The sequence below is a fragment of the Bombina bombina genome, chromosome 4 (genome assembly GCF_027579735.1).
Source record: "Bombina bombina isolate aBomBom1 chromosome 4, aBomBom1.pri, whole genome shotgun sequence".
Classification (NCBI taxonomy): Eukaryota; Metazoa; Chordata; class Amphibia; order Anura; family Bombinatoridae; genus Bombina; species Bombina bombina.
The window spans coordinates 906874204-906901946 of NC_069502.1; the positions used below are offsets into that span (position 1 = coordinate 906874204).

The window sequence follows — 27743 nt, forward strand, 5'->3', positions numbered from 1 at the left end:
AGCTAAAGACATATACCTGACATCAACTCTAATTATATCAAAGATGGCATCACAAATAAAGTTATTAGCATGTTGAAGAAGTTTAACAATGCTATGAGCATTATGGTCTGATACTTGTTGTGCTAAAGCCTCCAACCAAAAAGTGGAAGCGGCAGCAACATCAGCCAAAGAAATAGCAGGCCTAAGAAGATTACCTGAACATAAATAAGCTTTCCTTAGAAAGGATTCAATCTTCTTATCTAAAGGATCCTTAAAGGAAGTACTATCTGCTGTAGGAATAGCAGTACGTTTAGCAAGAGTAGAGATAGCCCCATCAACTTTAGGGATTTTTTCCCAAAATTCTAATCTGTCAGATGGCACAGGATACAATTTCTTAAACCTTTGAGAAGGAGTAAATGAAGTACCCAGATTATTCCATTCCCTAGAAATTACTTCAGAAATAGCATCAGGGACAGGAAAAACTTCTGGAATAACTATAGGAGGTTTAAAAAACGAATTTAAACGCTTAGTAGATTTAGTATCAAGAGGACTAGAATCCTCCATCTCTAATGCGATTAAAACTTCTTTAAGTAAAGAGCGAATAAATTCCATTTTAAATAAATATGAAGATTTATCAGTGTCAATATCTGAGACAGAATCCTCTGAACCAGAAATATCCTCATCAGAAACAGACAAATCAGAATGATGACGGTCATTTAAAAATTCATCTGAAAAATGAGAAGTTTTAAAAGACCTTTTATGTTTACTGGAAGGAGGAATAACAGACATAGCCTTCCTAATAGATTTAGAAACAAATTCTTTTATATTAACAGGAACATCCTGAGTATTAGATGTTGAAGGAACAGCAACAGGTAATGGTATATTACTAATGGAAATACTATCTGCATTAGCAAGCTTAACATGACATTCATCACAAACTACAGCCGGAGGAACAGTTACCACAAGTTTACAGCAAATGCACTTAACTTTGGTAGAACCAGCATCAGGCAGCGTCTTTCCAGAAGTAGATTCTGATCCAGGGTCAATGTGAGACATCTTGCAATATGTAAAAGAAAAAACAACATATAAAGCAAAATTGATCAAATTCCTTAAATGACAGGAATGGGAAAAAAATGCCAATGAACAAGCCTCTAGCAACCAGAAGCTATGAAAAATGAGACTGAAATAATGTGAAAAAAAGGTGGAGACAAGAATGACGCCCACATTTTTTAGCGCCAAAAAAGACGCCCACATTATTAGCGCCTTAAAATTTCTTGCGCCAAGAATGACACCACATCCGGTGACGCCGACATTTTTGGCGCAAAACGTCAAAAAAATGACACAAACACGAACAACTTCCGGCGTCAAGTTTGACGCCGGAAATGACAAACAGAATTTTTTGCGCCAAAAAAGTATGCGCCAAGAATGACGCAATAAATTGAAAAAAGGGAAAAAAGTCAATTGAAAGAATTTTTAAGGTAAGAAAAAAATTATTATTCATATGCATTATCCCAAATAATGAAACTGACTGTCTGAAATAAGGAATATTGATCATCCTGAATCATGGCAAATATAAGTTTAAAGACATATATTTAGAACTTTATAAATAAAGTGCCCAACCATAGCTTAGAGTGTCACAAAAAATAAGACTTACTTACCCCAGGACACTCATCTACATATAGTAGATAGCCAAACCAGTACTGAAACGAGAATCAGTAGAGGTAATGGTACATAAGAGTATATCGTCGATCTGAAAAGGGAGGTAAGAGATGAATCTCTACGACCGATAACAGAGAACCTATGAAATAGATCCCGTAGAAGGAGACCATTGAATTCAAATAGGCAATACTCTCTTCACATCCCTCTGACATTCACTGCACACTGAGAGGAAAACCGGGCTCCAGCCTGCTGCGAGGCGCATATCAACGTAGAATCAAGCACAAACTTACTTCACCACCTCAACGGGAGGCAAAGTTTGTAAAAACTGAATTGTGGGTGTGGTGAGGGGTGTATTTGTAGGCATTTTGAGGTTTGGGAAACTTTGCCCCTCCTGGTAGGAATGTATATCCCATACGTCACTAGCTCATGGACTCTTGCTAATTACATGAAAGAAATGGGCTTTATCAGAAACAAAAGTACAAACATTGTCCCTTAGACTAGTTCATATTCTCTTGAGGTAGGAGGGCACCCTTGCCCCCTGTGACCGTGGAGATAATTGAATCCAGGCCTGGACCAAACAAAATCATTCCCTGAAAGGGGAGGGAAAGAACTCTAGATTTAGAAGTCGTATGCGCAGACCATGACTTCAGCCAGAGCCCGATGGGCCTGAACAGAAAAAGCTGAAGCCATAGCATTTCAGACTAAAATCTGCATATTAGCATCACAGATAAAAGAATTAGCAACCTCAAGGACTTAATTCTTTCCTGAAGAACATTGAGGGGACCCTTCCCCTCGATCAAATCCCGTAAGGAGTCGCACCAATAGGTAACTGCTGCAGCAACCTCAGCAACAGCCGCCGTTGGTTGAAAAACAAATATCCCGTATGTTGAAACATCTCTCTTAACAGAGTTTCCATCTTGTATCCAAGGGGTCCTAAAACGAAGAGCTATCCTCAAGCGGTATAGTAGTACGTTTAGCAAGGGCGAAGATAGCGCCATCCCTTTTAGGAACGGAACCTCACAACTCCTAGAGAGACCAGGACCGGGAACAATTTGTTAAAGGGAGAAAAGGGGAAAAAGGAATCCAATCCTGTCCCATTCGTTCTTAATAATGTTCACCATCTAACAGGAGCCGGGAAGGATAAGGTACCACCCTGTCCTCAAACTCTATCCAATTTAGGAATCAAAGGTTCATCAGGCAATTTGCCCCTGGAACCTCTGAAGTCGCCAAAAACTTCCTTTAGAAGAAAGCGCCAAATCCTAAAACTAAAGTTTGGTTCCTCCGCAGCCGGAGGTTTAGAGGCAGCATACTCCGACCCAGAGTGTTCATACTCGGATAACCGTTTCAGTTAAATCCAATAAATTATCTGATGTACTCTGGGAAGGAGTGCAATATGTAACCTTTTGCTTGTGCTTGGCAGGGCTAGGAAAAGCATTAAAGGCCACAAACACCGCCGTCTGAACTGCTGATGGAGGATCAGCAATGATATGGGAAACTGCATGTGTAGAGAGAGAAAAATGTAGGGTACGCACCTCACTAGATGGCTCAGTGGTATCAAACATGTTTGATATTATCACATTATCAAGGCATATGGAACATAATTGAGACGGTGGATCTAAGGTCTCCTCACAATATAAACAGGAATTACTCTTTAGGAATAGAGGGAGTACCCTCTAAAGTAACAGAATCCTCCATCGCTAGTGCAATAAGCGGAGAACTATAGAAAATAAAACAATCTTATTTTATTCACAAAAAAGGCACCCTTATACCCCAATGGCTGGGGCATTCCCCATCTCCTATGACCCAGAGAGTACAGAGATTTAAGACTCCTCTCTGATAAACACTAGATCAGGAAAGAGGGAATGAAAACTGTGCAATGCAGGACCGTCTCTGCTATGAGAAAAAGCGTGCCAATCTTGTAAGCTGCACAGCTCTCAAAGTGAAACCTATATATTCCATAACAGCCTATAAGCCCATAACATCTCACACATAAAGCAACATAAAATCAAATAAACATATAAGATTATTCTTCACTGTTCAATAATCCCCCTCAGGAGATATTAATCCTTGATTCTATACAGATAAAAGAAGTCACACTGTGACCCTGTCTTCTTGCGGTATCAACATGTATAAAAAATGAAACGATCTTACCAGAATCTATGCCATGGAACAGTAACACGGCCCTTCAAATATGACAGAGAGTATTGTCACTTCTGACATGGACTTGGGAGAAGAAAGCAGGCAGCGAAATTTGTCAACGCTGATTGCTTATGGAACTGTTAATCTGAGTCGGGACGGTTTTGCAGAAAGACTTTCCCTGCATCTCCGGGCTCTAACTTTCATCCATGCTCTCACTGAGAGGCTGAAAGGACTACTTAAAACTCCAGTCCCATCTCGAAGAGTACTACCCTCCATAAGACACTAAATCTTCTGACAATTCTCTGCCAACCTCCTGTGACGAAAGGCAAAGAATGACTGGGGTTATGAGGAAGTGGGGGAGGTATTTAAGCCTTTGACTGGGGTGTCTTTGCCTCCTCCTGGTGGCCAGTTTCAGTATTTCCAACAAGTAAGGAATGCAGCTTGCCTCCTCCTAGTGGCCAGGTTCAGTATTTCCCACAAGTAAGGAATGCAGCTGTGGACTCTTCCCATATTAAGAAGGAAATTTGCCATTAATAAAGTATGTGTGTACCTTTTTTGTTTTGAATCCATCTGTGAAATAGTTAAATTAGTGCATATAGTAATGTTTCTATTGCAATGTAATGCCGGACCACTTGGATGAACTTTTTTTTTTTTTTACCAATCCAGTGAACATCCAATCAACATGTGTGTCATTTGACAATCTTGAAGTCCAGCCCCTTTGAAGGCCTTAGAAAGCCTATGAAGAGAGTGGATCTGACTGCTCTATACATCTCAGCCCAACCAAAAGAGGAAATGAAAGGGGGTGGAGGAACAAACAGTACCAATTAGGATTATACATTTTTATTATAAAATATGTATACACTTTAAAAACATTTTTATGTGGTTTTATTTGCAAACTAATATATTTTTCATTGCAACATTCTTATAGTCTGAAATGTACCATCACTTTAATACATTTTATTTGTAAACATTTATGTCCCTTTAGTATCTAATTGACTTGCTTTTGACATTGTCACAGGTACTTCCCACAGGTGTTGGCAAACGTTTTCTTTAAAGGGACATATAATAAATATGTTATGCTTTTTAATCCAAGTGTTCTTTCATGATTAAAAGAGCATGTGATTTTAAACAACTTTTCAATTTAATTCTTTTATCTAATTGTCTTTATTCTCTTGGTATCTTTAAAAGAAAAGCATACCTAGGTAGGCTCAAGACTGGGAGCTAGCTGCTGATTGGTGGCTCCACACAAATGCCTCGTCATTGGTCCACTAGATGTGTTCAGCTAGTTCCCAGTAGTGCAGTGCTGCTACTTCAACAATGGATAGCAAGAAAAACAGAATTTATGTTTACCTGATAAATTACTTTCTCCAACGGTGTGTCCGGTCCACGGCGTCATCCTTACTTGTGGGATATTCTCTTCCCCAACAGGAAATGGCAAAGAGCCCAGCAAAGCTGGTCACATGATCCCTCCTAGGCTCCGCCTACCCCAGTCATTCGACCGACGTTAAGGAGGAATATTTGCATAGGAGAAACCATATGGTACCGTGGTGACTGTAGTTAAAGAAAATAAATTATCAGACCTGATTAAAAAACCAGGGCGGGCCGTGGACCGGACACACCGTTGGAGAAAGTAATTTATCAGGTAAACATAAATTCTGTTTTCTCCAACATAGGTGTGTCCGGTCCACGGCGTCATCCTTACTTGTGGGAACCAATACCAAAGCTTTAGGACACGGATGAAGGGAGGGAGCAAATCAGGTCACCTAAATGGAAGGCACCACGGCTTGCAAAACCTTTCTCCCAAAAATAGCCTCAGAAGAAGCAAAAGTATCAAACTTGTAAAATTTGGTAAAAGTGTGCAGTGAAGACCAAGTCGCTGCCCTACATATCTGATCAACAGAAGCCTCGTTCTTGAAGGCCCATGTGGAAGCCACAGCCCTAGTGGAATGAGCTGTGATTCTTTCGGGAGGCTGCCGTCCGGCAGTCTCGTAAGCCAATCTGATGATGCTTTTAATCCAAAAAGAGAGAGAGGTAGAAGTTGCTTTTTGACCTCTCCTTTTACCGGAATAAACAACAAACAAGGAAGATGTTTGTCTAAAATCCTTTGTAGCATCTAAATAGAATTTTAGAGCGCGAACAACATCCAAATTGTGCAACAAACGTTCCTTCTTTGAAACTGGTTTCGGACACAGAGAAGGTACGATAATCTCCTGGTTAATGTTTTTGTTAGAAACAACCTTTGGAAGAAAACCAGGTTTAGTACGTAAAACCACCTTATCTGCATGGAACACCAGATAAGGAGGAGAACACTGCAGAGCAGATAATTCTGAAACTCTTCTAGCAGAAGAAATTGCAACTAAAAACAAAACTTTCCAAGATAATAACTTAATATCAACGGAATGTAAGGGTTCAAACGGAACCCCCTGAAGAACTGAAAGAACTAAATTGAGACTCCAAGGAGGAGTCAAAGGTTTGTAAACAGGCTTGATTCTAACCAGAGCCTGAACAAAGGCTTGAACATCTGGCACAGCTGCCAGCTTTTTGTGAAGTAACACCGACAAGGCAGAAATCTGTCCCTTCAGGGAACTTGCAGATAATCCTTTTTCCAATCCTTCTTGAAGGAAGGATAGAATCCTAGGAATCTTAACCTTGTCCCAAGGGAATCCTTTAGATTCACACCAACAGATATATTTTTTCCAAATTTTGTGGTAAATCTTTCTAGTTACAGGCTTTCTGGCCTGAACAAGAGTATCGATAACAGAATCTGAGAATCCTCGCTTCGATAAAATCAAGCGTTCAATCTCCAAGCAGTCAGCTGGAGTGAAACCAGATTCGGATGTTCGAACGGACCCTGAACAAGAAGGTCTCGTCTCAAAGGTAGCTTCCAAGGTGGAGCCGATGACATATTCACCAGATCTGCATACCAAGTCCTGCGTGGCCACGCAGGAGCTATCAAGATCACCGACGCCCTCTCCTGATTGATCCTGGCTACCAGCCTGGGGATGAGAGGAAATGGCGGGAACACATAAGCTAGTTTGAAGGTCCAAGGTGCTACTAGTGCATCCACTAGAGCCGCCTTGGGATCCCTGGATCTGGCCCCGTAGCAAGGAACTTTGAAGTTCTGATGAGAGGCCATCAGATCCATGTCTGGAATGCCCCACAGGTGAGTGACTTGGGCAAAGATTTCCGGATGGAGTTCCCACTCCCCCGGATGCAATGTCTGACGACTCAGAAAATCCGCTTCCCAATTTTCCACTCCTGGGATGTGGATAGCAGACAGGTGGCAGGAGTGAGACTCCGCCCATAGAATAATTTTGGTCACTTCTTCCATCGCTAGGGAACTCCTTGTTCCCCCCTGATGGTTGATGTACGCAACAGTTGTCATGTTGTCTGATTGAAACCGTATGAACTTGGTCCTCGCTAGCTGAGGCCAAGCCTTGAGAGCATTGAATATCGCTCTCAGTTCCAGAATATTTATCGGTAGAAGAGATTCTTCCCGAGACCAAAGACCCTGAGCTTTCAGGGATCCCCAGACCGCGCCCCAGCCCATCAGACTGGCGTCGGTCGTGACAATGACCCACTCTGGTCTGCGGAATGTCATCCCTTGTGACAGGTTGTCCAGGGACAGCCACCAACGGAGTGAGTCTCTGGTCCTCTGATTTACTTGTATCTTCGGAGACAAGTCTGTATAGTCCCCATTCCACTGACTGAGCATGCACAGTTGTAATGGTCTTAGATGAATGCGCGCAAAAGGAACTATGTCCATTGCCGCTACCATCAACCCGATCACTTCCATGCACTGAGCTATGGAAGGAAGAGGAACGGAATGAAGTATCCGACAAGAGTCTAGAAGTTTTGTTTTTCTGACCTCGGTCAGAAAAATCCTCATTTCTAAGGAGTCTATAATTGTTCCCAAGAAGGGAACCCTTGTTGACGGGGATAGAGAACTCTTTTCCACGTTCACTTTCCAACCGTGAGATCTGATCCATAGGATCTTTGAAAGCACAACTATCCTCTATGGGTATAGTGGTGCGTTTGTTTAAAGTGGAAACCGCTCCCTCGACCTTGGGGACTGTCTGCCATAAGTCCTTTCTGGGGTCGACCATAGGAAACAATTTTTTAAATATGGGGGGAGGGACGAAAGGAATACCGGGCCTTTCCCATTCTTTATTAACAATGTCCGCCACCCGCTTGGGTATAGGAAAAACTTCTGGGAGCCCCGGCACCTCTAGGAACTTGTCCATTTTACATAGTTTCTCTGGGATGACCAACTTTTCACAATCATCCAGAGTGGATAATACCTCCTTAAGCAGAATGCGGAGATGTTCCAACTTAAATTTAAATGCAATCACATCAGGTTCAGCCTGTTGAGAAATGTTCCCTGAATCAGTAATTTCTCCCTCAGACAAAACCTCCCTGGCCCCATCAGACTGGGTTAGGGGCCCTTCAGAGATATTAATATCAGCGTCGTCATGCTCTTCAGTATCTAAAACAGAGCAGCCACGCTTACGCTGACAAGGGTTCATTTTGGCTAAAATGTTTTTGACAGAATTATCCATTACAGCCGTTAATTGTTGCATAGTAAGGAGTATTGGCGCGCTAGATGTACTAGGGGCCTCCTGAGTGGGCAAGACTCGTGTAGACGAAGGAGGGAATGATGCAGTACCATGCTTACTCCCCTCACTTGAGGAATCATCTTGGGCATCATTGTCATTATCACATAAATCACATTTATTTAAATGAATAGGAATCCTGGCTTCCCCACATTCAGAACACAGTCTATCTGGTAGTTCAGACATGTTAAACAGGCATAAACTTGATAACAAAGTACAAAAAACGTTTTAAAATAAAACCGTTACTGTCACTTTAAATTTTAAACTGAACACACTTTATTACTGCAATTGCGAAAAAACATGAAGGAATTGTTCAAAATTCACCAAATTTTCACCACAGTGTCTTAAAGCCTTAAAAGTATTGCACACCAAATTTGGAAGCTTTAACCCTTAAAATAACGGAACCGGAGCCGTTTTAAGCTTTAACCCCTTTACAGTCCCTGGTATCTGCTTTGCTGAGACCCAACCAAGCCCAAAGGGGAATACGATACCAAATGACGCCTTCAGAAAGTCTTTTCTAAGTATCAGAGCTCCTCTCACATGCGACTGCATGCCATGCCTCTCAAAAACAAGTGCGCCACACCGGCGCGAAAATGAGGCTCTGCTTAAGCTTTGGGAAAGCCCCTAAGGAATAAGGTGTCTAATACAGTGCCTGCCGATATTATTATATCAAAATACCCAGATAAAATGATTCCTCAAGGCTAAATATGTGTTAATAATGAATCGATTTAGCCCAGAAACAGTCTACAGTCTTAATAAGCCCTTGTGAAGCCCTTATTTATGATCGTAATAAACATGGCTTACCGGATCCCATAGGGAAAATGACAGCTTCCAGCATTACATCGTCTTGTTAGAATGTGTCATACCTCAAGCAGCAAGAGACTGCACACTGTTCCCCCAACTGAAGTTAATTGCTCTCAACAGTCCTGTGTGGAACAGCCATGGATTTTAGTTACGGTTGCTAAAATCATTTTCCTCATACAAACAGAAATCTTCATCTCTTTTCTGTTTCTGAGTAAATAGTACATACCAGCACTATTTCAAAATAACAAACTCTTGATTGAATAATAAAAACTACAGTTAAACACTAAAAAACTCTAAGCCATCTCCGTGGAGATGTTGCCTGTACAACGGCAAAGAGAATGACTGGGGTAGGCGGAGCCTAGGAGGGATCATGTGACCAGCTTTGCTGGGCTCTTTGCCATTTCCTGTTGGGGAAGAGAATATCCCACAAGTAAGGATGACGCCGTGGACCGGACACACCTATGTTGGAGAAATGGAGCAAATTTGATAATAGAAGTAAACTGGAAAGTTGTTTAAAATCGCATGCTCTGTCTGAATTATGAAAGAAAAAAACCTCAATCAATCATATCTGATGCAGGTAGATTGCTTTATCTCTCTAGCAAGTAAAGTATCTGCATCTAATAGAGATAGCTACACTTTTTAGAATGCATTACAGTAAGAAACCCCTTTATCCAAACTGCTTGGGACCAGAAAAAGGTTTGGATTTTGGAATATTTGCATTTATAAAATGGGACATCTTGGAGAGGGGATGGAACCAAGTAAAAAAAAAAAAATTATGCTTACCTGAAAAATGTCTTTCTTTCCGGACTTGGAGATCCCACGGCGTCATTTCAATTACTAGTGGGATATTCACTCCTGGCCAGCAGGAGGAGTAGTAATTGGAATGACGTCATGGACTCTGTATCATTGATTTGTTTATTTGTGTTTTAAATAAATAGAGAGACCATTATTTGCATTTATTTATTTATTTATTTTTTTAAACTTTTATTTATATCCAACATGCAGACATACATAAAACATGTTATACCACACAGGGTAGAAAAAAAAGACAAACAATAATACATTGGTCATGATACGAATTAAGATATTTACAGTTTCAATAAGGCCATGCTCATTTTATAAACACATACTATATTCAGATCTTAATTATGACCCGCTAAATATTTTAAATGTCTACACTGTTGGGATTTTATCTTTTTTTTTAAATTATAAAACGTTTCAACTTAACTACACTAACTAAATGAAAGTAAGCGTTTACACTTGGGCATATACTGCTAGTTATTATTCAAGTAAATAACCTTTGCAGAAATCTATAGATTCATAGTGTCATAGTGACCCCCATCATTCTGGGCATTTTGGTTATATAGAAATGACATGAAATAGCTTAATGTCGCTTAGATGGGATAAAAGACTTAAGGTCCCATTAAAGATTCCCTAGTTGTGTTGTGTTAGCCATATGTTACGGAATAATGAAAATACATACAATAACATCATGTTGGACTCATCATGTTTAATACCAACTAGATACCAATAGTAGAGAGATATGCACATACTTTTTCTGGCATCTGCTAGAAGTGGCTTAAGATAGTCTGCATAGAGACAGAAATGCAGAGAACCCATTAAGGGTTTACTATAAGTCACAAGTTGACTAAATCAGTTGGTAGTTCTTTGAGGGGAGTGGTGTTCTATATAAGTCACATACAATTTGCAGCCTAAGAATTGTGCTCATATGAAGCACTAGATTTTTCTCTTCAGACAAGATATAGTGTGGGTTTCAGGAGTAAAAATAACAACCTATAGCACATCTAAGTGGGTTTTTTTGCCAAGTGTAAACAAATACTATAAAATAAAAAGGAACAAAAACAACCAAGACCTTACTAAGTCCTATCAACCTTCTTAACAAAAGTGGATTTTCTTTTTGTATTTTTCTCCTCTGCTCTTGGGTATAGGTTTCTAATGGTCAGTAAAATGAGAAAATCTTGTTTAGACCAATATCTAAACCGGGATAGGATATCCAAAGACAATAACTCAAGCTTTCAGTGAGTCCTAAGAGTAAGTCACATGTTAAGTCCATTAAACGTCTTTAGTTACCAGTGGTGACTCATGTAAGAAGTGTGCAATTTGTAGCATGTTAATTTTGCTTGCGTGAAATATCAGATTTGGATCTTGAAATATGGTGCAATGTAAATCACATTGTCTAATGCATTATCTAAATGAGTATGATACCCAGTGCCAAAGATAGAAATAATAAATACTAAACGAGGAGGGATGAATGTAGGCTAACAGGAATAACTAAATAATCACGTAAAAATAAAACCATGAAGAAGGTAGAAAAACATTAACAAAGGATAAGTTACACAGCCACTAAGGAAGCAGTGACCGGCACAAATCATATGGTTCTGTTCAGAGTTACGTTGTATGATTTGAGACCAAAAGGTGGCAAGTCTCTTATGAAGTAAAGAAATGGATTGCAGTTTAGCCAACACCCTTAGCTATCCGGGTCGTCTCCTGCTTCCACCTGTAATGTTTCTTGCGGGGACGGGAACAACCTTGAACTCGCAAGTCCGTACCGTGCCGTTTCCTCTCTGCAGGTTCCATATCCTCAGCAATCAGTATGATAGTTCTGAGATCGACAGTCGATCGTGCAGGTGTGCTTACAACGCTGTGTGCAAGATCATCTTGTGGGAGGCCATATGTGGTGGTGCACTTGTATTGCGGGTTAATAAAAACCTCCGCCGCCATTGCATATGATGAAGTGTTACCAGCGGTTTCCACCTCCCGCTGTGGTCTGAGATCCATGTCGGTGTCTGAATTAATTGTCATAGAAGGTAGTGGGGGAGTCAGTAAGCCTTTCCTTGGCTTGTGAAGTGCTTTCTCAGTAGGTGCCGACAAATCCGGGCAGGGGTTCCCTCCAGTCTTCAGTGTCACTGTCTTGTCTCTTATTAGTGTAGTAGCTGAAGTTGCGTAACTGCCGACTGTCACTAATGAACAAGATGTGAGACCGCTTGCCTTACTTCGTGAGGTGGGGTCAAGGCGACTGGGTAAGGGGTTTTGTAGTCGAGAGGGCTGATCCATTGATTTTATAAATGCACATAGCTCCGTGCAGGACGTTAGAAGTTGGTCTAATCCAGGCATAAGTACAGCTCTTAATTCAAGTAACATGCTTAAGTTGGAGCGTGGATCATTAATGTTAAACATTGCCATTGTATTAGAACAGGAAGAGAAGTTAGTACGTAGCTGGGGAGGAATGATATGAAACTATGTACAGCGTGGCGGTAAGAAACCCGCCACTGTGCCAAACGGCTTTTCCAATCTTAATTTGCTTCACGGTGGCCAAGGGGTGGCCTACCTTAATCCAGGAAAGTTCCCGGGCACATATGAATGCCAAGGGATATGCGGATGGCAGAAGATATAGCCACTTTTGCTTCAAGCTGTAAGGAGCTTCAAGAATCCGTGGCCATCTTAGATCGCCGCTCACCGGAAGTCACATTATTTGCATTTTATAACAACATATATTACCTTTCTGAATACAGTACTGTACTATGTTTGAGGGTACTATGTATACAGAAGTATTAAAAATATATAAAACTACCTTTAGGTTACATGTATAAGCTGTATTATAACATGTAAATGTTGCCTAAATCTGACAAGATATTGTTTCTTCCCTAAGACATGGAGAGTCCATGACGTCATTCCAATTACTAGTGGGATATTCACTCCTGGCTTGCCAGGAGTGATATTCCCACTAGTAATTGGAATGACGTTGTGGACTATCCATACCTGGAAAGAAAGAAATTTACCAGGTAAGCATACATTTTGTTTTTGTCATTATTTATTTTAAATATCAATTAAAAAGATTGGATTTCAGAATAAGTTTGCATTTTGGAATTCTGGATTTTGGGATTTGTATCTGTATAAGTTACAGTGAATATCATTTACATTCAGTTTAACTATTTGTGTTTTGTATGCTAACCTTTTATAAAACTGATAATAGTTTGGTTGTTTAGTAAAAGTTATATTAATAAATTACAATGAAAACGACAATTTTCACAACAGTTTTCAAAAATTTTGATTTGTACTTACTCATTTTTAAGCTTTACTTTTTTCACAACATAATCTATTTGTTCCAGTTTTTTTGTCGCTTTATAAACGGTTCCAAATGCACCAGAGCCAAGAATTATTATGTTCTCAAACTGTTTACGAAAGCTAAGAAAACAAACAAAAAAATAATGAATTAAAATAAATTCTCTTATTTCACAAAGTACAAGAAATTATAATAAAAACAAAAAAAAACACAAAACAAGCTGAAGTAAATTAAAATGTTCTAACAGCTGAAATAGAATTTAATTAAAAACGCAATAGCCCATATACCCAGCAAGATTCCACAACACATCAGAACCAGGGAGTCAACTATGTTACAGAGGATGTGGGGCACTGGGCACGTATCTACATGTGTGGTGGTGGTGTCCCAAAATTAGAGGCATATTTGAAGAAACATCTAAATTCTTGGGAAGGCTATCTCCCGCATATGTATTACGCAAACTAGAATACCATTACCATAGAACCGAACTAACGGCAAACATTTTGGACAGGCAAAGTCAATTCATAGCAGAGTGGGAACCCTATATAATGTTCTATGAGGAAGCAAGAAGGAAAATTAGAGAAATAGAAGTGGGAACATAAGTCAGATATATTCTTATTACTTAATGGGCTGACATTACGACCATGAGTTAATTGGTGGATGCTGGTGAAATAAATTCTGAATTTAACTACCTGTCAAAACTATGTAATATTTACTCTTTTCGTACAATTGTGCACTGTTTTCTTTTATTTTGTACTTGTTTACTTATCCTTAAATAAAGAAAAATTATTTCATTAAAAAAAAAAATAGCCCCAAATATTATCCCATATAATCCCTTTAAAAAAGATTTATGGTTATATGTTGGATGGATGTAAATGCAGCTTTCCAGTATTTGCATGGGTGATCTAAGGCACAAGAAAATGTATTCTAAAATGTAAACATTTACAATTAAGTATATTTGTATATGTATTGCAAATTTGTATTTAGATGTAGTGTATATTGCAGGGTACTTTAAAGGAACAGTATAGTAAAAAATAAACTTTCATGATTCAGATGTCATATAATTTTAAACAACCTTCCAATTTTCTTGGTATTCTTAGTTAAAAGCTAAACCTCGGTAGGCTCATATGCTAATTTCTTAGCCCTTAAAGGCCGCCTCTTATCTGAATGCATTTTGACAGTTTTTCACAACTAGAAGGCTTTAGTTCATGTGTGCCATATAGATAACATTGTGCTCACGCCCATGGAGTTACCTAGGAGTCTGCACTGATTGGCTAAAATGCAAGTCTGTCAAAAGAACTGAAAAAACTAAATTTATGCTTACCTGATAAATTACTTTCTTTTACGATATGACGAGTCCACGGATTTCATTCTTACTTGTGGGATATTAACCTCCTGCTAACAGGAAGTGGCAAAGAGCACCACAGCAGAGCGGTATATATAAGCCCCTCCCCTTCCCCTCCACCCTCAGTCATTCGGCCGAAGGTTATAGGAAGAGAAAAGGAAAGGCTAAAAAGGCGCAGAGGTGACTGAAGTTTTCAAAAAATAAAATAAACCTGTGTTAAAATAACAGGGAGGGCCGTGGATATGACGAGTCCACGGATTTCATCCTTACTTGTGGGAAACCAATACCAAAGCAATAGGACATGGATGAAAGGGAGGGACAAGACAAAAACCTAAACGGAAGGCACCACTGCTTGAAGAACCTTTCTCCCAACGATAGCCTCAGAAGAAGCAAAAGTATCAAATTTGTAAAATTTGGAAAAAGTGTGAAGGGACGACCAAGTCGCAGCCTTACAAATCTGTGCCACAGATGCATCGTTTTTAAAAGCCCATGTGGAAGCCACAGCCCTAGCAGAATGAGCCATAATTCTTTCAGGAGGCTGCTGTCCAGCAGTCTCATATGCCAGGCGGATGATACTTCTCAGCCAAAAAGAAAGAGAGGTAGCCGTAGCTTTCTGACCCCTACGCTTTCCATAATAAACAATGAATAATGAAGATGATTGACAGAAATCCTTAGTTGCCTGTAAGTAAAACTTCAAGGCACGGACCACGTCCAAGTTATGTAACAGACGCTCCTTCTTAGAAGAAGGATTAGGACACAAGGAAGGAACAACAATTTCCTGATTAATATTCTTATTCGAAACAACCTTAGGAAGGAACCCAGGTTTGGTATGTAAAATCACCTTATCAGAATTAAATATGAGATAAGGCGAATCACACTGTAATGCTGAAAGCTCAGAAACTCTTCGAGCAGAAGAAATAGCAACCAAAAACAGAACTTTCCAAGATAATAGTTTAATATCTATGGAATGCATAGGTTCAAACGGAACCCCTTGCAGAACTCGAAGAACTAAATTCAAACTCCAGGGAGGAGTAATAGGTCTAAATACAGGCTTAATTCTAGATAGAGCATGACAAAAAGACTGAACATCTGATACATTTGACAAACGTTTGTGAAACAGAATTGACAAAGCTGAAATTTGTCCCTTTAAGGAACTTGCTGATAACCCTTTCTCCAATCCTTCTTGGAGAAAAGACAAAATCCTAGGAATCCTAACTTTACTCCATGAGTAACCCTTGGATTCACACCAATAAAGATATTTACGCCATATCTTATGATAGATCTTTCTAGTGACAGGCTTTCTAGCCTGTATCAAAGTATTGATAACTGAATCAGAGAATCCTTGCTTCGATAAAATCAAGCGTTCAATCTCCACGCAGTCAGTTGCAGAGAAATTAGATTTGGATGTTGGAAAGGACCTTGAATGAGAAGGTCCTGTCTCAACGGAAGTTTCCACGGTGGCAGAGAGGACATGTCCACTAGATCCGCATACCAAGTCCTGCGTGGCCACGCAGGTGCTATCAGGATCACTGAAGCTCTCTCCTGTTTGATTCGAGCAATCACGCGTGGGAGGAGAGGAAACAGCGGAAACACATAAGCTAGGCTGAACAACCAAGGTACTGCCAAGGCATCTATCAGTTCGGCCTGAGGATCCCTTGACCGGGATCCGTATCTTGGAAGCTTGGCATTCTGACGAGATGCCATCAAATCCAATTCCGGTCTGCCCCATCTGAGAATCAATGAGGCAAATAACTCTGGGTGAAGTTCCCACTCCCCCGGATGAAAAGTCTGTCGACTTAGAAAATCTGCTTCCCAGTTCTCTACTCCTGGGATGTAGATCGCTGACAGATGACAAGAGTGGGCCTCTGCCCAACTGATTATCTTGGATACTTCTATCATTGCTAAGGAACTCCTTGTTCCCCCCTGATGATTGACATATGCCACAGTCGTTCTGTTGTCCGACTGGAATCTGATGAATTTGTCCGAAGCCAACTGAGGCCACGCCTGAAGCGCATTGAATATTGCTCTCAGTTCCAGAATATTGATTGGAAGTAGAGACTCCACCTGAGTCCAAACACCCTGAGCCTTCAGGGAATTCCAAACTGCACCCCAGCCCAGAAGGCTGGCATCTGTTGTCACTATCACCCACGAGGGTCTGCGGAAACAAGTCCCCTGGGACAGATGATCTGGCGACAACCACCAAAGAAGAGAGAGTTTCTGGTCTCTTGATCCAGAATTATCTTTGGAGATAAATCCACATAATCCCCATTCCACTGACCGAGCATGCACAGTTGCAGTGGTCTGAGATGAAAGCTAGCAAACGGAACAATGTCCATTGCCGCTACCATTAATCCGATTACCTCCATACACTGAGCCACTGATGGCCGAGGAATGGACAGAAGTGCACGGCAAGCATTCAAAATCTTTGATTTTCTGACCTCCGTCAGAAATACTTTCATGGCTACCGAGTCTATCAGAGTTCCCAAGAAAGGAACCCTTGTCTGTGGAACAAGTAAACTCTTCTCTATGTTCACCTTCCAGCCGTGAGTTCTCAGAAAAGACAACACTGTGTCCGTGTGAGATTTTGTCAGATGATATGTTGACGCCTGAATCAGAATATCGTCCAGATAAGGTGCCACCGCTATCCCTTGCGGTCTGAGAACCGCCAAAAGAGACCCTAGAACCTTTGTGAAGATTCTGGGTACTGTGGCCAACCCAAAAGGAAGAGCCACAAACTGATAATGTTTGTCCAAGAAGGCAAACCTTAGAAACCAATGATGATCTTTGTGGATTGGAATATGAAGGTAAGCATCCTTCAAATCCACGGTAGTCATATATTGACCCTCCTGGATCATTGGCAAAATCATTCGAATTGTCTCCATCTTGAATGATGGAACTCTTAGAAATTTGTTTAGACACTCGAGGTCAAAAATGGGTCTGAACGTTCCCTCTTTTCTGGGGACCACAAATAGGTTTGAGTAAAACCCCTGTCCCTGTTCCAATTTTGGAACAGGACAGATTACTCCCATAGTAAAAAGGTCTTTTACACAGCGTAAGAACGCCTCTCTCTTTATCTGGCTTGCAGATAATTTTGAAAGATGAAATCTCCCTCTTGGGAGAAAATCCTTGAATTCCAATTGATAACCGTGGGTCACTATTTCTAGTGCCCAGGAATCCTGAACATCTCTTGCCCAAGCCTGAGCAAAGAAAGAAAGTCTGCCCCCTACTAGATCCGGTCCCGGATCGGGGGCCATCCCTTCATGCTGTTTTGTGGAAGAAGAAGAAGCGGGGGGTCCTCCTTTCAAGTTCCGAAAGAAACGAAAATTATTCTGTTTACCCCTCATTTTAACCGACCTATCCTGAGGTAGGGCATGGCCCTTACCTCCTGTAATATCAGAAATGATCTCCTTCAATTCTGTCCCAAAAAGGGTCTTACCTTTAAAGGGAATAGCTAAAAGCTTATGTTTTGATGACACATCAGCAGACCAAGTTTTAAGCCACAATGCTCTACGTGCTAAAATAGCACTAAAATGCATTTTTTTGCCGCTAATTTAGCAATTTGAAAAGCGGCATCAGTAATAAAAGAATTAGCTAGCTTAAGAGCCTTAATTCTATCTAGAATGTCATCTAATGGAGTCTCAACCTTAAGAGACTGTTCTAGAGCCTCAAACCAAAAAGCTGCTGCAGTAGTTACTGGAATAATGCAAGCCGTAGGTTGTAAAAGAAATCCCTGTTTAACAAATAATTTCTTTAGCATACCCTCTAATTTCTTATCCATAGGATCCTTGAAAGCACAACTATCCTCAATGGGTATAGTAGTACGCTTAGCTAGGGAAGATATAGCTCCCTCTACCTTAGGTACCGTTTGCCATGAGTCCCGAATGGTATCTGATATAGGAAACATTTTCTTAAAATTAGGAGAGGGAGAAAACGGTATACCTGGTCTATCCCATTCCTTACTAATAATTTCCGAAATTCTCTTAGGAACCGGAAAAACGTCAGTGTAAGTAGGAACTTCCAAATATTTATCCATTTTACACAATTTCCCTGGAGGAATCACAATAGGATCACAATCATCCAGAGTCGCTAAAACCTCCCTAAGCAACAGGCGGAGGTGTTCAAGCTTAAATTTAAATGACATAGCATCCGAATCTGTCTGAGGCAAAACATTCCCTGAATCAGAAATTTCATGCTCAGACAGTAATTCCCTGATCCCCAACTCAGAGCACTGTGAGGGAACATCGGAAATAGCTAATAAAGCATCAGAGGAGTCAGTATTTACATTAATACTTGACCTACTGCGTTTACCCTGCAACACTGGTAATTTAGACAATACCTCTGTAAGGGTAGTTGACATAACTGCAGCCATCTCCTGCAGAGTAAAGGAATTAGACGCACTAGAAGTACTAGACGTCGCTTGTGTGGGCATAAAAGGTTGTGACACTTGGGGAGAATTGGATGGCATATCCTGATACTCTTCAGACTGAGAATCATCCCTAGACACACTTACTTTATTTTAAATTATGCTTTTTACATTGTAAAGCCCTTTCAGTACAAAAGTTACACAATGTTAGAGGGGGTTGCACAATAGCTTCTAAACACATAGAACAATGAGAAACCTCAATGTCAGACATGTTGGATTAGTAATACCACAAAAGTCGTTTAAACACTTATTTATAGCATAAAATAAACATTAGAAAAAACGTGTACTGTGCCTTTAAGAAAAGAAAAGTGAACAATTTTTCCAAAATGCACAAAAAACATTAAATTATTCCTAAATTTAACTTTATATCGTTGGTTAATCCAAAAATTACTGCACCCAGAAGCAAGGGCAGAAATAAGGCTTTAGAAGTACTTATATCAACATGTAGTCAAAAGATAGATAAAAATATACTCTGCACCTCGCCACAGCTCTGCTGTGGCGCCTACCTGCCCCCAGGGTACTTCAAAACAAGTTTCCAACCCTTTAGACCAGCTACACAGTCCAGGAGCCACCGAGTTACTGTTTGTTGCTGCTAAGCCTGAAGAAATTGCGCCAAAATAGGCTCCGCCCCTTAAGGTCAAAAGTCAGAGTAGGCCCAAACAACACCACATGGAAATGCAGTTTTGCACTAAAGTAAAAATACACACACAATATAACCCTCAAGCATAAAACCAATAAGTTTTAAGTGCCAAAAATAAAAAACATAAAACATTGTTTTTTATATTGTCTCCCATGTCACATAATGCCCAAATATCAACTAATGATAAACATAAAATAGGGACTCCAGTAACACCCCTCTGATTAAAATAGGTTTTACTGCTTACCCCATTCCCATAGAGGGAAATAATGCCAGCCAGTTCTGATACACCAAGTCTCCTCAGAAAAAAAGGCTGCACATACCTTAATGCTGCTTGTAGCATGAAACCGGTCTCCACACTGAAGATGTCTCATGGTTACCTTCAGAACTCTTGTGGGAACCAGCGTGGATCTTAATTACAAATGCTAAGATCATCAAACCTCAGGGCAGAAATCTTCTTCCATATCCCCCTGAGGAAAATAGTACGCACCGGTACCATTTAAAATAAAAGACTTCTTGATTGAAGAAACTAAAACTAACACCTCACTTTACCATGTCTTCCTAGTATAACACAGGCAAAGAGAATGACTGGGGGTGGAGGGGAAGGGGAGGGGCTTATATACACAGCTCTGCTGTGGTGCTCTTTGCCACTTCCTGTTAGCAGGAGGTTAATATCCCACAAGTAAGGATGAAATCCGTGGACTCGTCATATCTTTGTAAAAGAAAAGGGGGCAGTCTGCACAGTCTTAGATACAAGGTAATCACAGAAGTAAAAAAGTGTATTAATATAACTGTGTTGGTTATGCAAAGCTGGGGAATGGGTAATAAAGAGATTATCTTTTTAAACAATAAAAATTATGGTGTAGACTGTCCCTTTAAATTCACTTTTATGTCATTTTAGCTTTATTAGTTATTTACCATTCACAAACCATTTCACTAACCATTTTTTGTATCTAATAGTTTGTTTCAGCTGGGTGGTGTGCCACTAAAAAGGGAATAAAACAGGATTTAAACTGGCTAAAGATAATTTAGAACAGGGGTGCCCAATAGGTAGATCAGGATCTACCAGTAGATCCGAAGGCGCTGCTGGTAGATTGCGGCTGATGTGATCAAAATTATGTGGTCAAGTTACGTGATCTTAAAACTGGGGCGTGAGTAGAGTATGGTTGCTAGGGGGGTACCGCTTTATCTACCGCAGTATGTAAAGGGGCAGGTCATTAACCCCTTAGTGACCAGACCATTTTTAAATTTTCTTACCGTTAAGGACCAGGGCTATTTTTACATTTTTTCAGTGCTTGTGTTTAGCTGTAATTTTCCTCTTACTCATTATATATTATATACCGTTTTTCTCGCCATTAAATGGAATTTCAAAAGATACCATTATTTTCATCATATCATATAATTTAATATAAAAAAAATATATAAAATATGATGAAAAAATTGAAAAAAAACACACTTTTTCTAACTTTGACCCCCAAAATCTGTTACACATCTACAACCAACAAAAAACACCCATGCTAAATAGTTTCTAAATTTTGTCATGAGTTTAGAAATACCCAATGTTTACATGTTCTTTGCTTTTTTTGCAAGATACAGGGCAATAAGTACAACTAGCATCTGTCAGGAATCCCTAAAAAAAAAACCTTCACATGTATTTTTTAGTAGACAACCCAAAGTATTGATCTAGGCCCATTTTGGTATATTTCATGCCACCATTCAACCGCCAAATGTGATCAAATAAAAAACATTGTTAACTTTTTCACAAACATTAGGTTTCTCGCTAAAATTATTTACAAACAGCTTGTGCAATTATAAAAAAATGGTTGTAAATGCCTCTCTGGGATCCTCTTTGTTTAGAAATAGCAGACATATATGGCTTTGGCATTGCTTTTTGGTAACTAGAAGGCCGCTAAATGCTGCTGCGCACCACACTTGTATTATTCCCAGCAGTGAAGGGGTTAACTAGGTAGCTTGTAGGGTTAATTTTAGCTTTAGTGTAGAGATCAGACTCCCACCTGACACATCCCACCCCCTGATCCCTACCTGACCCCTCTCAAACAGCTCTCTTCCCTCCCCCACCTCACAATTGTCACCGCCATCTTAAGTACTGGCAGAAAGTATGCTAGTACTAAAATAAAAGGCTTTTATATATATATATATATATATATATATATATATATATATATTCTACAGTGTTGGATCCCCCCCAAACAGCTCTCTAACCCTCCCCCCTCTACCTATTTGCCACCATCTCTGGTACTTAGCTTTTTTATAAAACAAAATATAAAAAAAGGAAATTTATGCTTACCTGATAAATTGATTTCTTCTAAGATACGACGAGTCCACGGATTCATCCTTTACTTGTGGGATATTATCCTCCTGCTAACAGGAAGTGGCAAAGAGCACCACAGCTGTCTATATAGCTCCTCCCTTGACTCCACCCCCCAGTCATTCGACCGAAGGTATAGGAAGAAAAAGGAGAAATTAAAAGGTGCAGAGGTGACTGAAGTTTTAAACAAAAAATATAATCTGTCTTAAATTGACAGGGCGGGCCGTGGACTCGTCGTATCTTAGAAGAAATCAATTTATCAGGTAAGCATAAATTTCCTTTTCTTCTATAAGATACGACAAGTCCACGGATTCATCCTTTACTTGTGGGATACAATACCAAAGCTACAGGACACGGATGAACGGGAGGGACAAGACAGATACCTAAACAGAAGGCACCACTGCTTGAAGAACTTTTCTCCCAAAAATAGCTTCAGAAGAAGCAAAAGTATCAAATTTGGAAAATTTGGAAAAAGTATGAAGGGAAGACCAAGTCGCAGCCTTACAAATCTGTTCCACAGAAGCATCGTTTTTAAAAGCCCATGTGGAAGCCACCACTCTAGTAGAATGAGCTGTAATTCTTTCAGGAGGCTGCTGTCCAGCAGTCTCGTATGCTAAACGGATGATGCTTTTCAGCCAAAAAGAAAGAGAGGTAGCCGTAGCTTTTTGACCTCTACGCTTTCCAGAATAGACAACAAACAGAGAAGATTTTTGACGGAAATCCTTGGTCGCTTGCAAGTAAAACTTCAAGGCACGAACCACGTCCAAGTTATGTAACAGGCGCTCCTTCTTAGAAGAAGGATTAGGACACAGAGAAGGAACAACAATTTCCTGATTAATATTCTTATTGGAAACAACCTTAGGAAGGAATCCAGGTTTAGTACGCAAAACCACCTTATCAGAATGGAATATAAGATAAGGCGAGTCACATTGTAACGCAGATAGCTCAGAAACTCTTCGAGCAGAAGAGATAGCAACTAAAAACAGAACTTTCCAAGATAGAAGTTTAATACCTATGGAATGCATGGGTTCAAACGGAACCCCTTGAAGAACATTAAGAACTAAATTCAAACTCCATGGCGAAGCAACAGGTTTAAACACAGGCTTAATTCTAACCAAAGCCTGACAAAACGACTGAACGTCTGGGACATCTGCCAGACGCTTGTGTAGTAAGACTGACAAAGCAGAAATCTGTCCCTTTAAGGAACTAGCTGATAACCCCTTCTCCAATCCTTCTTGGAGAAAGGAGAAAATCCTAGGAATCCTGATCTTACTCAATGAGTAGCCTTTGGATTCACACCAATAAATATATTTACGCCATATCTTATGATAAATTCTCCTAGTGACAGGCTTCCTAGCCTGAATCAAAGTATCAATGACCGACTCAGAGAATCCCCGCTTAGATAGAATCAAGCGTTCAATCTCCAGGCAGTCAGCTGCAGAGAAACTAGATTTGGATGTTGGAACGGACCCTGAATGAGAAGGTCCCGTCTCAGTGGCAGTTTCCACGGTGGCAGAGATGACATTTCCACCAGGTCTGCATACCAAGTCCTGCGTGGCCACGCAGGCGCTATCAATATTACTGAAGCCCTCTCCTGTTTGATTCTTGCAATCAGACGAGGTAGGAGAGGAAAAGGAGGAAACACATAAGCCAGGTTGGACAACCATGGTACTGCTAGAGCATCTATCAGTACTGCTTGAGGATCCCTTGATCTGGACCCGTAACAAGGAAGTTTGGCATTCTGACGAGATGCCATCAGGTCCAATTCTGGTGTGCCCCATTGATGAATCAATTTTGCAAACACCTCCGGATGGAGTTCCCACTCCCCCGGATGAAAAGTCTGACGACTTAGAAAATCTGCTTCCCAGTTCTCCACTCCTGGGATATACATTGCAGATAGATGGCAAGAGTGAGTCTCTGCCCATAGAATTATTTTGGAAACCTCTATCATCGCTAGAGAACTCTTTGTTCCCCCTTGATGATTGATATATGCTACAGTCGTGATATTGTCCGACTGGAATGTTATGAGGCCACGCTTGAAGCGCGTTGAATATTGCTCTCAGTTCCAGAATATTTATTGGTAGTAAGGACTCCTCCTGAGTCCACACACCCTGAGCCTTCAGGGAATTCCAGACTGCACCCCAGCCCAAGAGGCTGGCGTCCGTCGTCACTATGACCCATGCTGGCCTGCGGAAGCACATTCCCTGGGACAGAAGATCCTGTGACAACCACCAATGAATAGAGTCTCTGGTCTCTAGATCCAGAGTTATCCGCGGAGATAAATCCGCATAATCCCCATTCCACTGTCTGAGAATGCACAGCTGCAGTGGTCTGAGATGTAAGCGAGCAAACGGAACTATGTCCATTGCCGCTACCATTAGTCCAATTACCTCCATACACTGAGCCACTGATGGCCGAGGAATGGAATGAAGTGCTCGGCAAGTGGTTAAGATCTTTGATTTTCTGACCTCCGTCAGAAAAATCTACATGTCTACCGAGTCTATCAGAGTTCCTAGGAATGGAAATCTTGTCAGAGGAACAAGTGAACTCTTTTTTATGTTCACCTTCCACCCGTGAGTTCTTAGAAAAGCCAACACGATGTCCGTGTGAGATATGGCTAGATTATAAGTTGACGCCTGAATCAAAATATCGTCCAGATAGGGCGCCACTGCTATGTCCCGCGGCCTTAGAACCGCCAGAAGGGACCCCAGCACCTTTGTGAAAATTCTGGGAGATGTGGCCAACCCGAAAGGAAGGGCCACGAACTGGTAATGTTTGTCCAGGAAGGCCAACCTGAGGAACTGGTGATGATCTTTGTCGATAGGAATGTGAAGATACGCATCCTTCAAATCCACGGTGGTCATATATTGACCCTCCTGGATCATTGGTAAAATTGTTTGTATGGTCTCCATCTTGAACGATGGGACTCTGAGAAATTTGTTTAGAGTTTTGAGATCTAAAATCGGTCTGAAGGTTCCCTCTTTTTTGGGAACCACGAGCAGATTGGAGTAAAACCCCTGCCCTTGTTCTAATTTTGGAACTGGGCAGATTACACCCATAGTATATAGGTCTTCTACACAGCGTAAGAACGCCTCTCTTTTTGTCTGGTTTACAGACAAACGTGAAAGATGAAATCTCCCTCTTGGGAGAGAATCTTTGAACTCTAGACGATACCCCTGGGTCACAATTTCTAATGCCCAGGAATCCTGAACGTCTCTTGCCCAAGCCTGAGCAAAGAGAGAAAGTCTGCCCCCTACTAGATCCGGGCACGGATCGGGGTCTGCCCCTTCATGCTGTCTTGGTAGCAGTAGCGGGCTTCTTGGCCTGTTTACCTTTATTCCAGGTCTGGTTAGGTCTCCGGACTGACTTGGATTGAGAAAAATTCCCCTCCTGCTTGGAGGTGGATGAGGAGGTAGAGGGACCGCCTTTAAAGTTTCAAAAGGAATGAAAATTATTCTGTTTGGTCCTCATTTTAACCGTCTTGTCCTGAGGAAGGGCATGACCTTTACCTCCAGTAATATCAGAAATGATCTCCTTTAGTTCAAGCCCGAATAGGGTCTTACCCTTAAAGGGAATAGCTAAAAGCTTGGATTTAGATGACACATCAGCAGACCATGACTTAAGCCATAACGCTCTATGCGCTAAAATGGCAAAGCCTGCATTCTTAGCCGCTAATTTAGCCATTTGGAAAGCGTCATCTGTAATAAAAGAATTAGCTAGCTTGAGAGCCTTAATTCTATCCAAAATATCATCTAATGGGGTTTCAACCTTAAGAGACTCCTCTAGAGCCTCAAACCAAAAAGCTGCTGCAGTAGTTACTGGAACAATGCACGCTATAGGTTGCAGAAGAAAACCCTGATGAATTAACAACTTCTTTAGAAGTCCTTCTAATTTTTTATCCATAGGATCTTTGAAAGCACAACTGTCCTCAATAGGTATAGTTGTACGCTTAGCCAGGGTAGAAATAGCTCCCTCTACCTTAGGGACCGTCTGCCACGAATCCCGAATGGTGTCAGATATGGGAAACATTTTCTTAAAAGTAGGAGGGGGAGAGAACGGAATGCCTGGTCTATACCATTGCGTAGTAACAATGTCCGAAATTCTTCTAGGGACTGGAAAAACATTAGTGTAAGTAGAGACCTCTAGATATTTATCCATTTTACACAGTTTCTCTGGCGGGATGACAATAGGGTCACAATCATCCAGTGTCGCTAAGACCTCCCTGAGTAACAAGCGGAGGTGTTCAAGCTTAAATTTAAAGGCCGTCACATCTGAGTCTGTTTGAGGGAACATCTTTCCTGAATCAGAAAGCTCTCCCTCAGACAGCAATTCCCCCACCCCCAAATCAGAACACTGTGAGGGTACATCGGAGATGGCCAATAAAGCATCAGAGGGCTCAGCATTTACTCCAATACCTGACCTACTGCGCTTACCCTGTAAACCTGGCAGTTTAGATAATACCTCTGTAAGGGTAGTAGACATAACTGCAGCCATATCTTGCAGGATGAAAGAATTAGACGCACTAGAAGTACTTGGCGTCGCTTGGGCGGGCGTTAAAGGTTGTGACACTTGGGGAGAAGTGGATGACATAACCTGATTCTCTTCTGACTGAGAATCATCCTGAGACATACTTTTATCAGCTAAAATATGTTCTTTGCAATGTAAGGCCCTTTCAGTACATAAGGGACACATTTGAAGTGGGGGTTCCACAATGGCTTCTAAACACATGGAACATTGGCTTTCCTCAATGTCAGATATGTTAAAACAGGTTAGTAATGACCACAAACAGGCGTGAAAACACTTTATTTTGTGAAAAAAATAATCTGAAAAAACGGTACTGCGCCTTTAAGAGAAAAAAAGCATACAATTTTTCCAAAACTGCCTTAAAACGATAAATTTATCTCAATTTTATGATAAATGTATCCAAACTTGTCAGCTATGATTGCCCCACAAGAAAAGGAATACTTTACCCTTAAAAACACAAAACGTTATACCAAAAAACGTTATAGTTAAACAAAAACACCCCCTGCACCTCGCCACAGTCCTGCTGTGGCGCCTACCTGCCCTCAGGGGTCTGCAAAATCGGATTAACCCTTCGATTAGGCCCAAACTGTGCTTGCATAGGGAATACAACTGCGCAACTGAGGCGCGAAAATAGGCCCCACCCATCTAACTCGATGTCTCACAGCCTTAAACAATAACCGCACCAGAGTGGTCTAAAAAAACCTAGCCATGTGGGTTCATATTATACCCATCTAAATGAAGCCATGTGTACCCATTGCCAAATTAAATTGAAAACGTTTGCCAAAAAAAACGTCATTTAACCTCCCAACATAGATTCGTTTGCCCACAAACATCATGTCATCAGTGTCAACCATTTTTTACAGCCCAACATACAGGTTCAGTAATACCCCTCTCTATACATAAGGATTACTGCTTACCCTTTCCCTCATGGGGATACTGTCAGCCAATTCTGAAATAACACAGTCTCTCCAGAAAAAAATGACTGAACATACGTTAATGCTTGTAGCATGAAAAACGTTCCTCACACTGAAGTTTCTGAAGTACTCCTCAGCCATTCTGTGGGAACTACTCTGGATCTTAGTAACAACTGCTAAGATCATCAGTCTCCAGACAGAAATCTTCATTCCATCTGCTGCCTGGGAAAAAATAGCACTCACCGGTACCATTTAAAATAAAAAAGTCTTGCTTGAAGAAAATAAAAACTAACATT

The 27743-nt window shown here is 40.8% G+C and overlaps 1 protein-coding gene across 1 annotated transcript in view; it reads right to left on the bottom strand.

Moving 5' to 3' along the window:
- Positions 1-27743, bottom strand: part of EIF2AK2 (eukaryotic translation initiation factor 2 alpha kinase 2) — a 517665-nt gene that overhangs the window by 82182 nt on the left and 407740 nt on the right. Inside the window, exon 14 of the mRNA XM_053712508.1 lies at positions 13278-13400. Coding sequence (XP_053568483.1) covers positions 13278-13400 — 123 coding nt within the window. The remainder of the gene's footprint in view (positions 1-13277; positions 13401-27743) is intronic.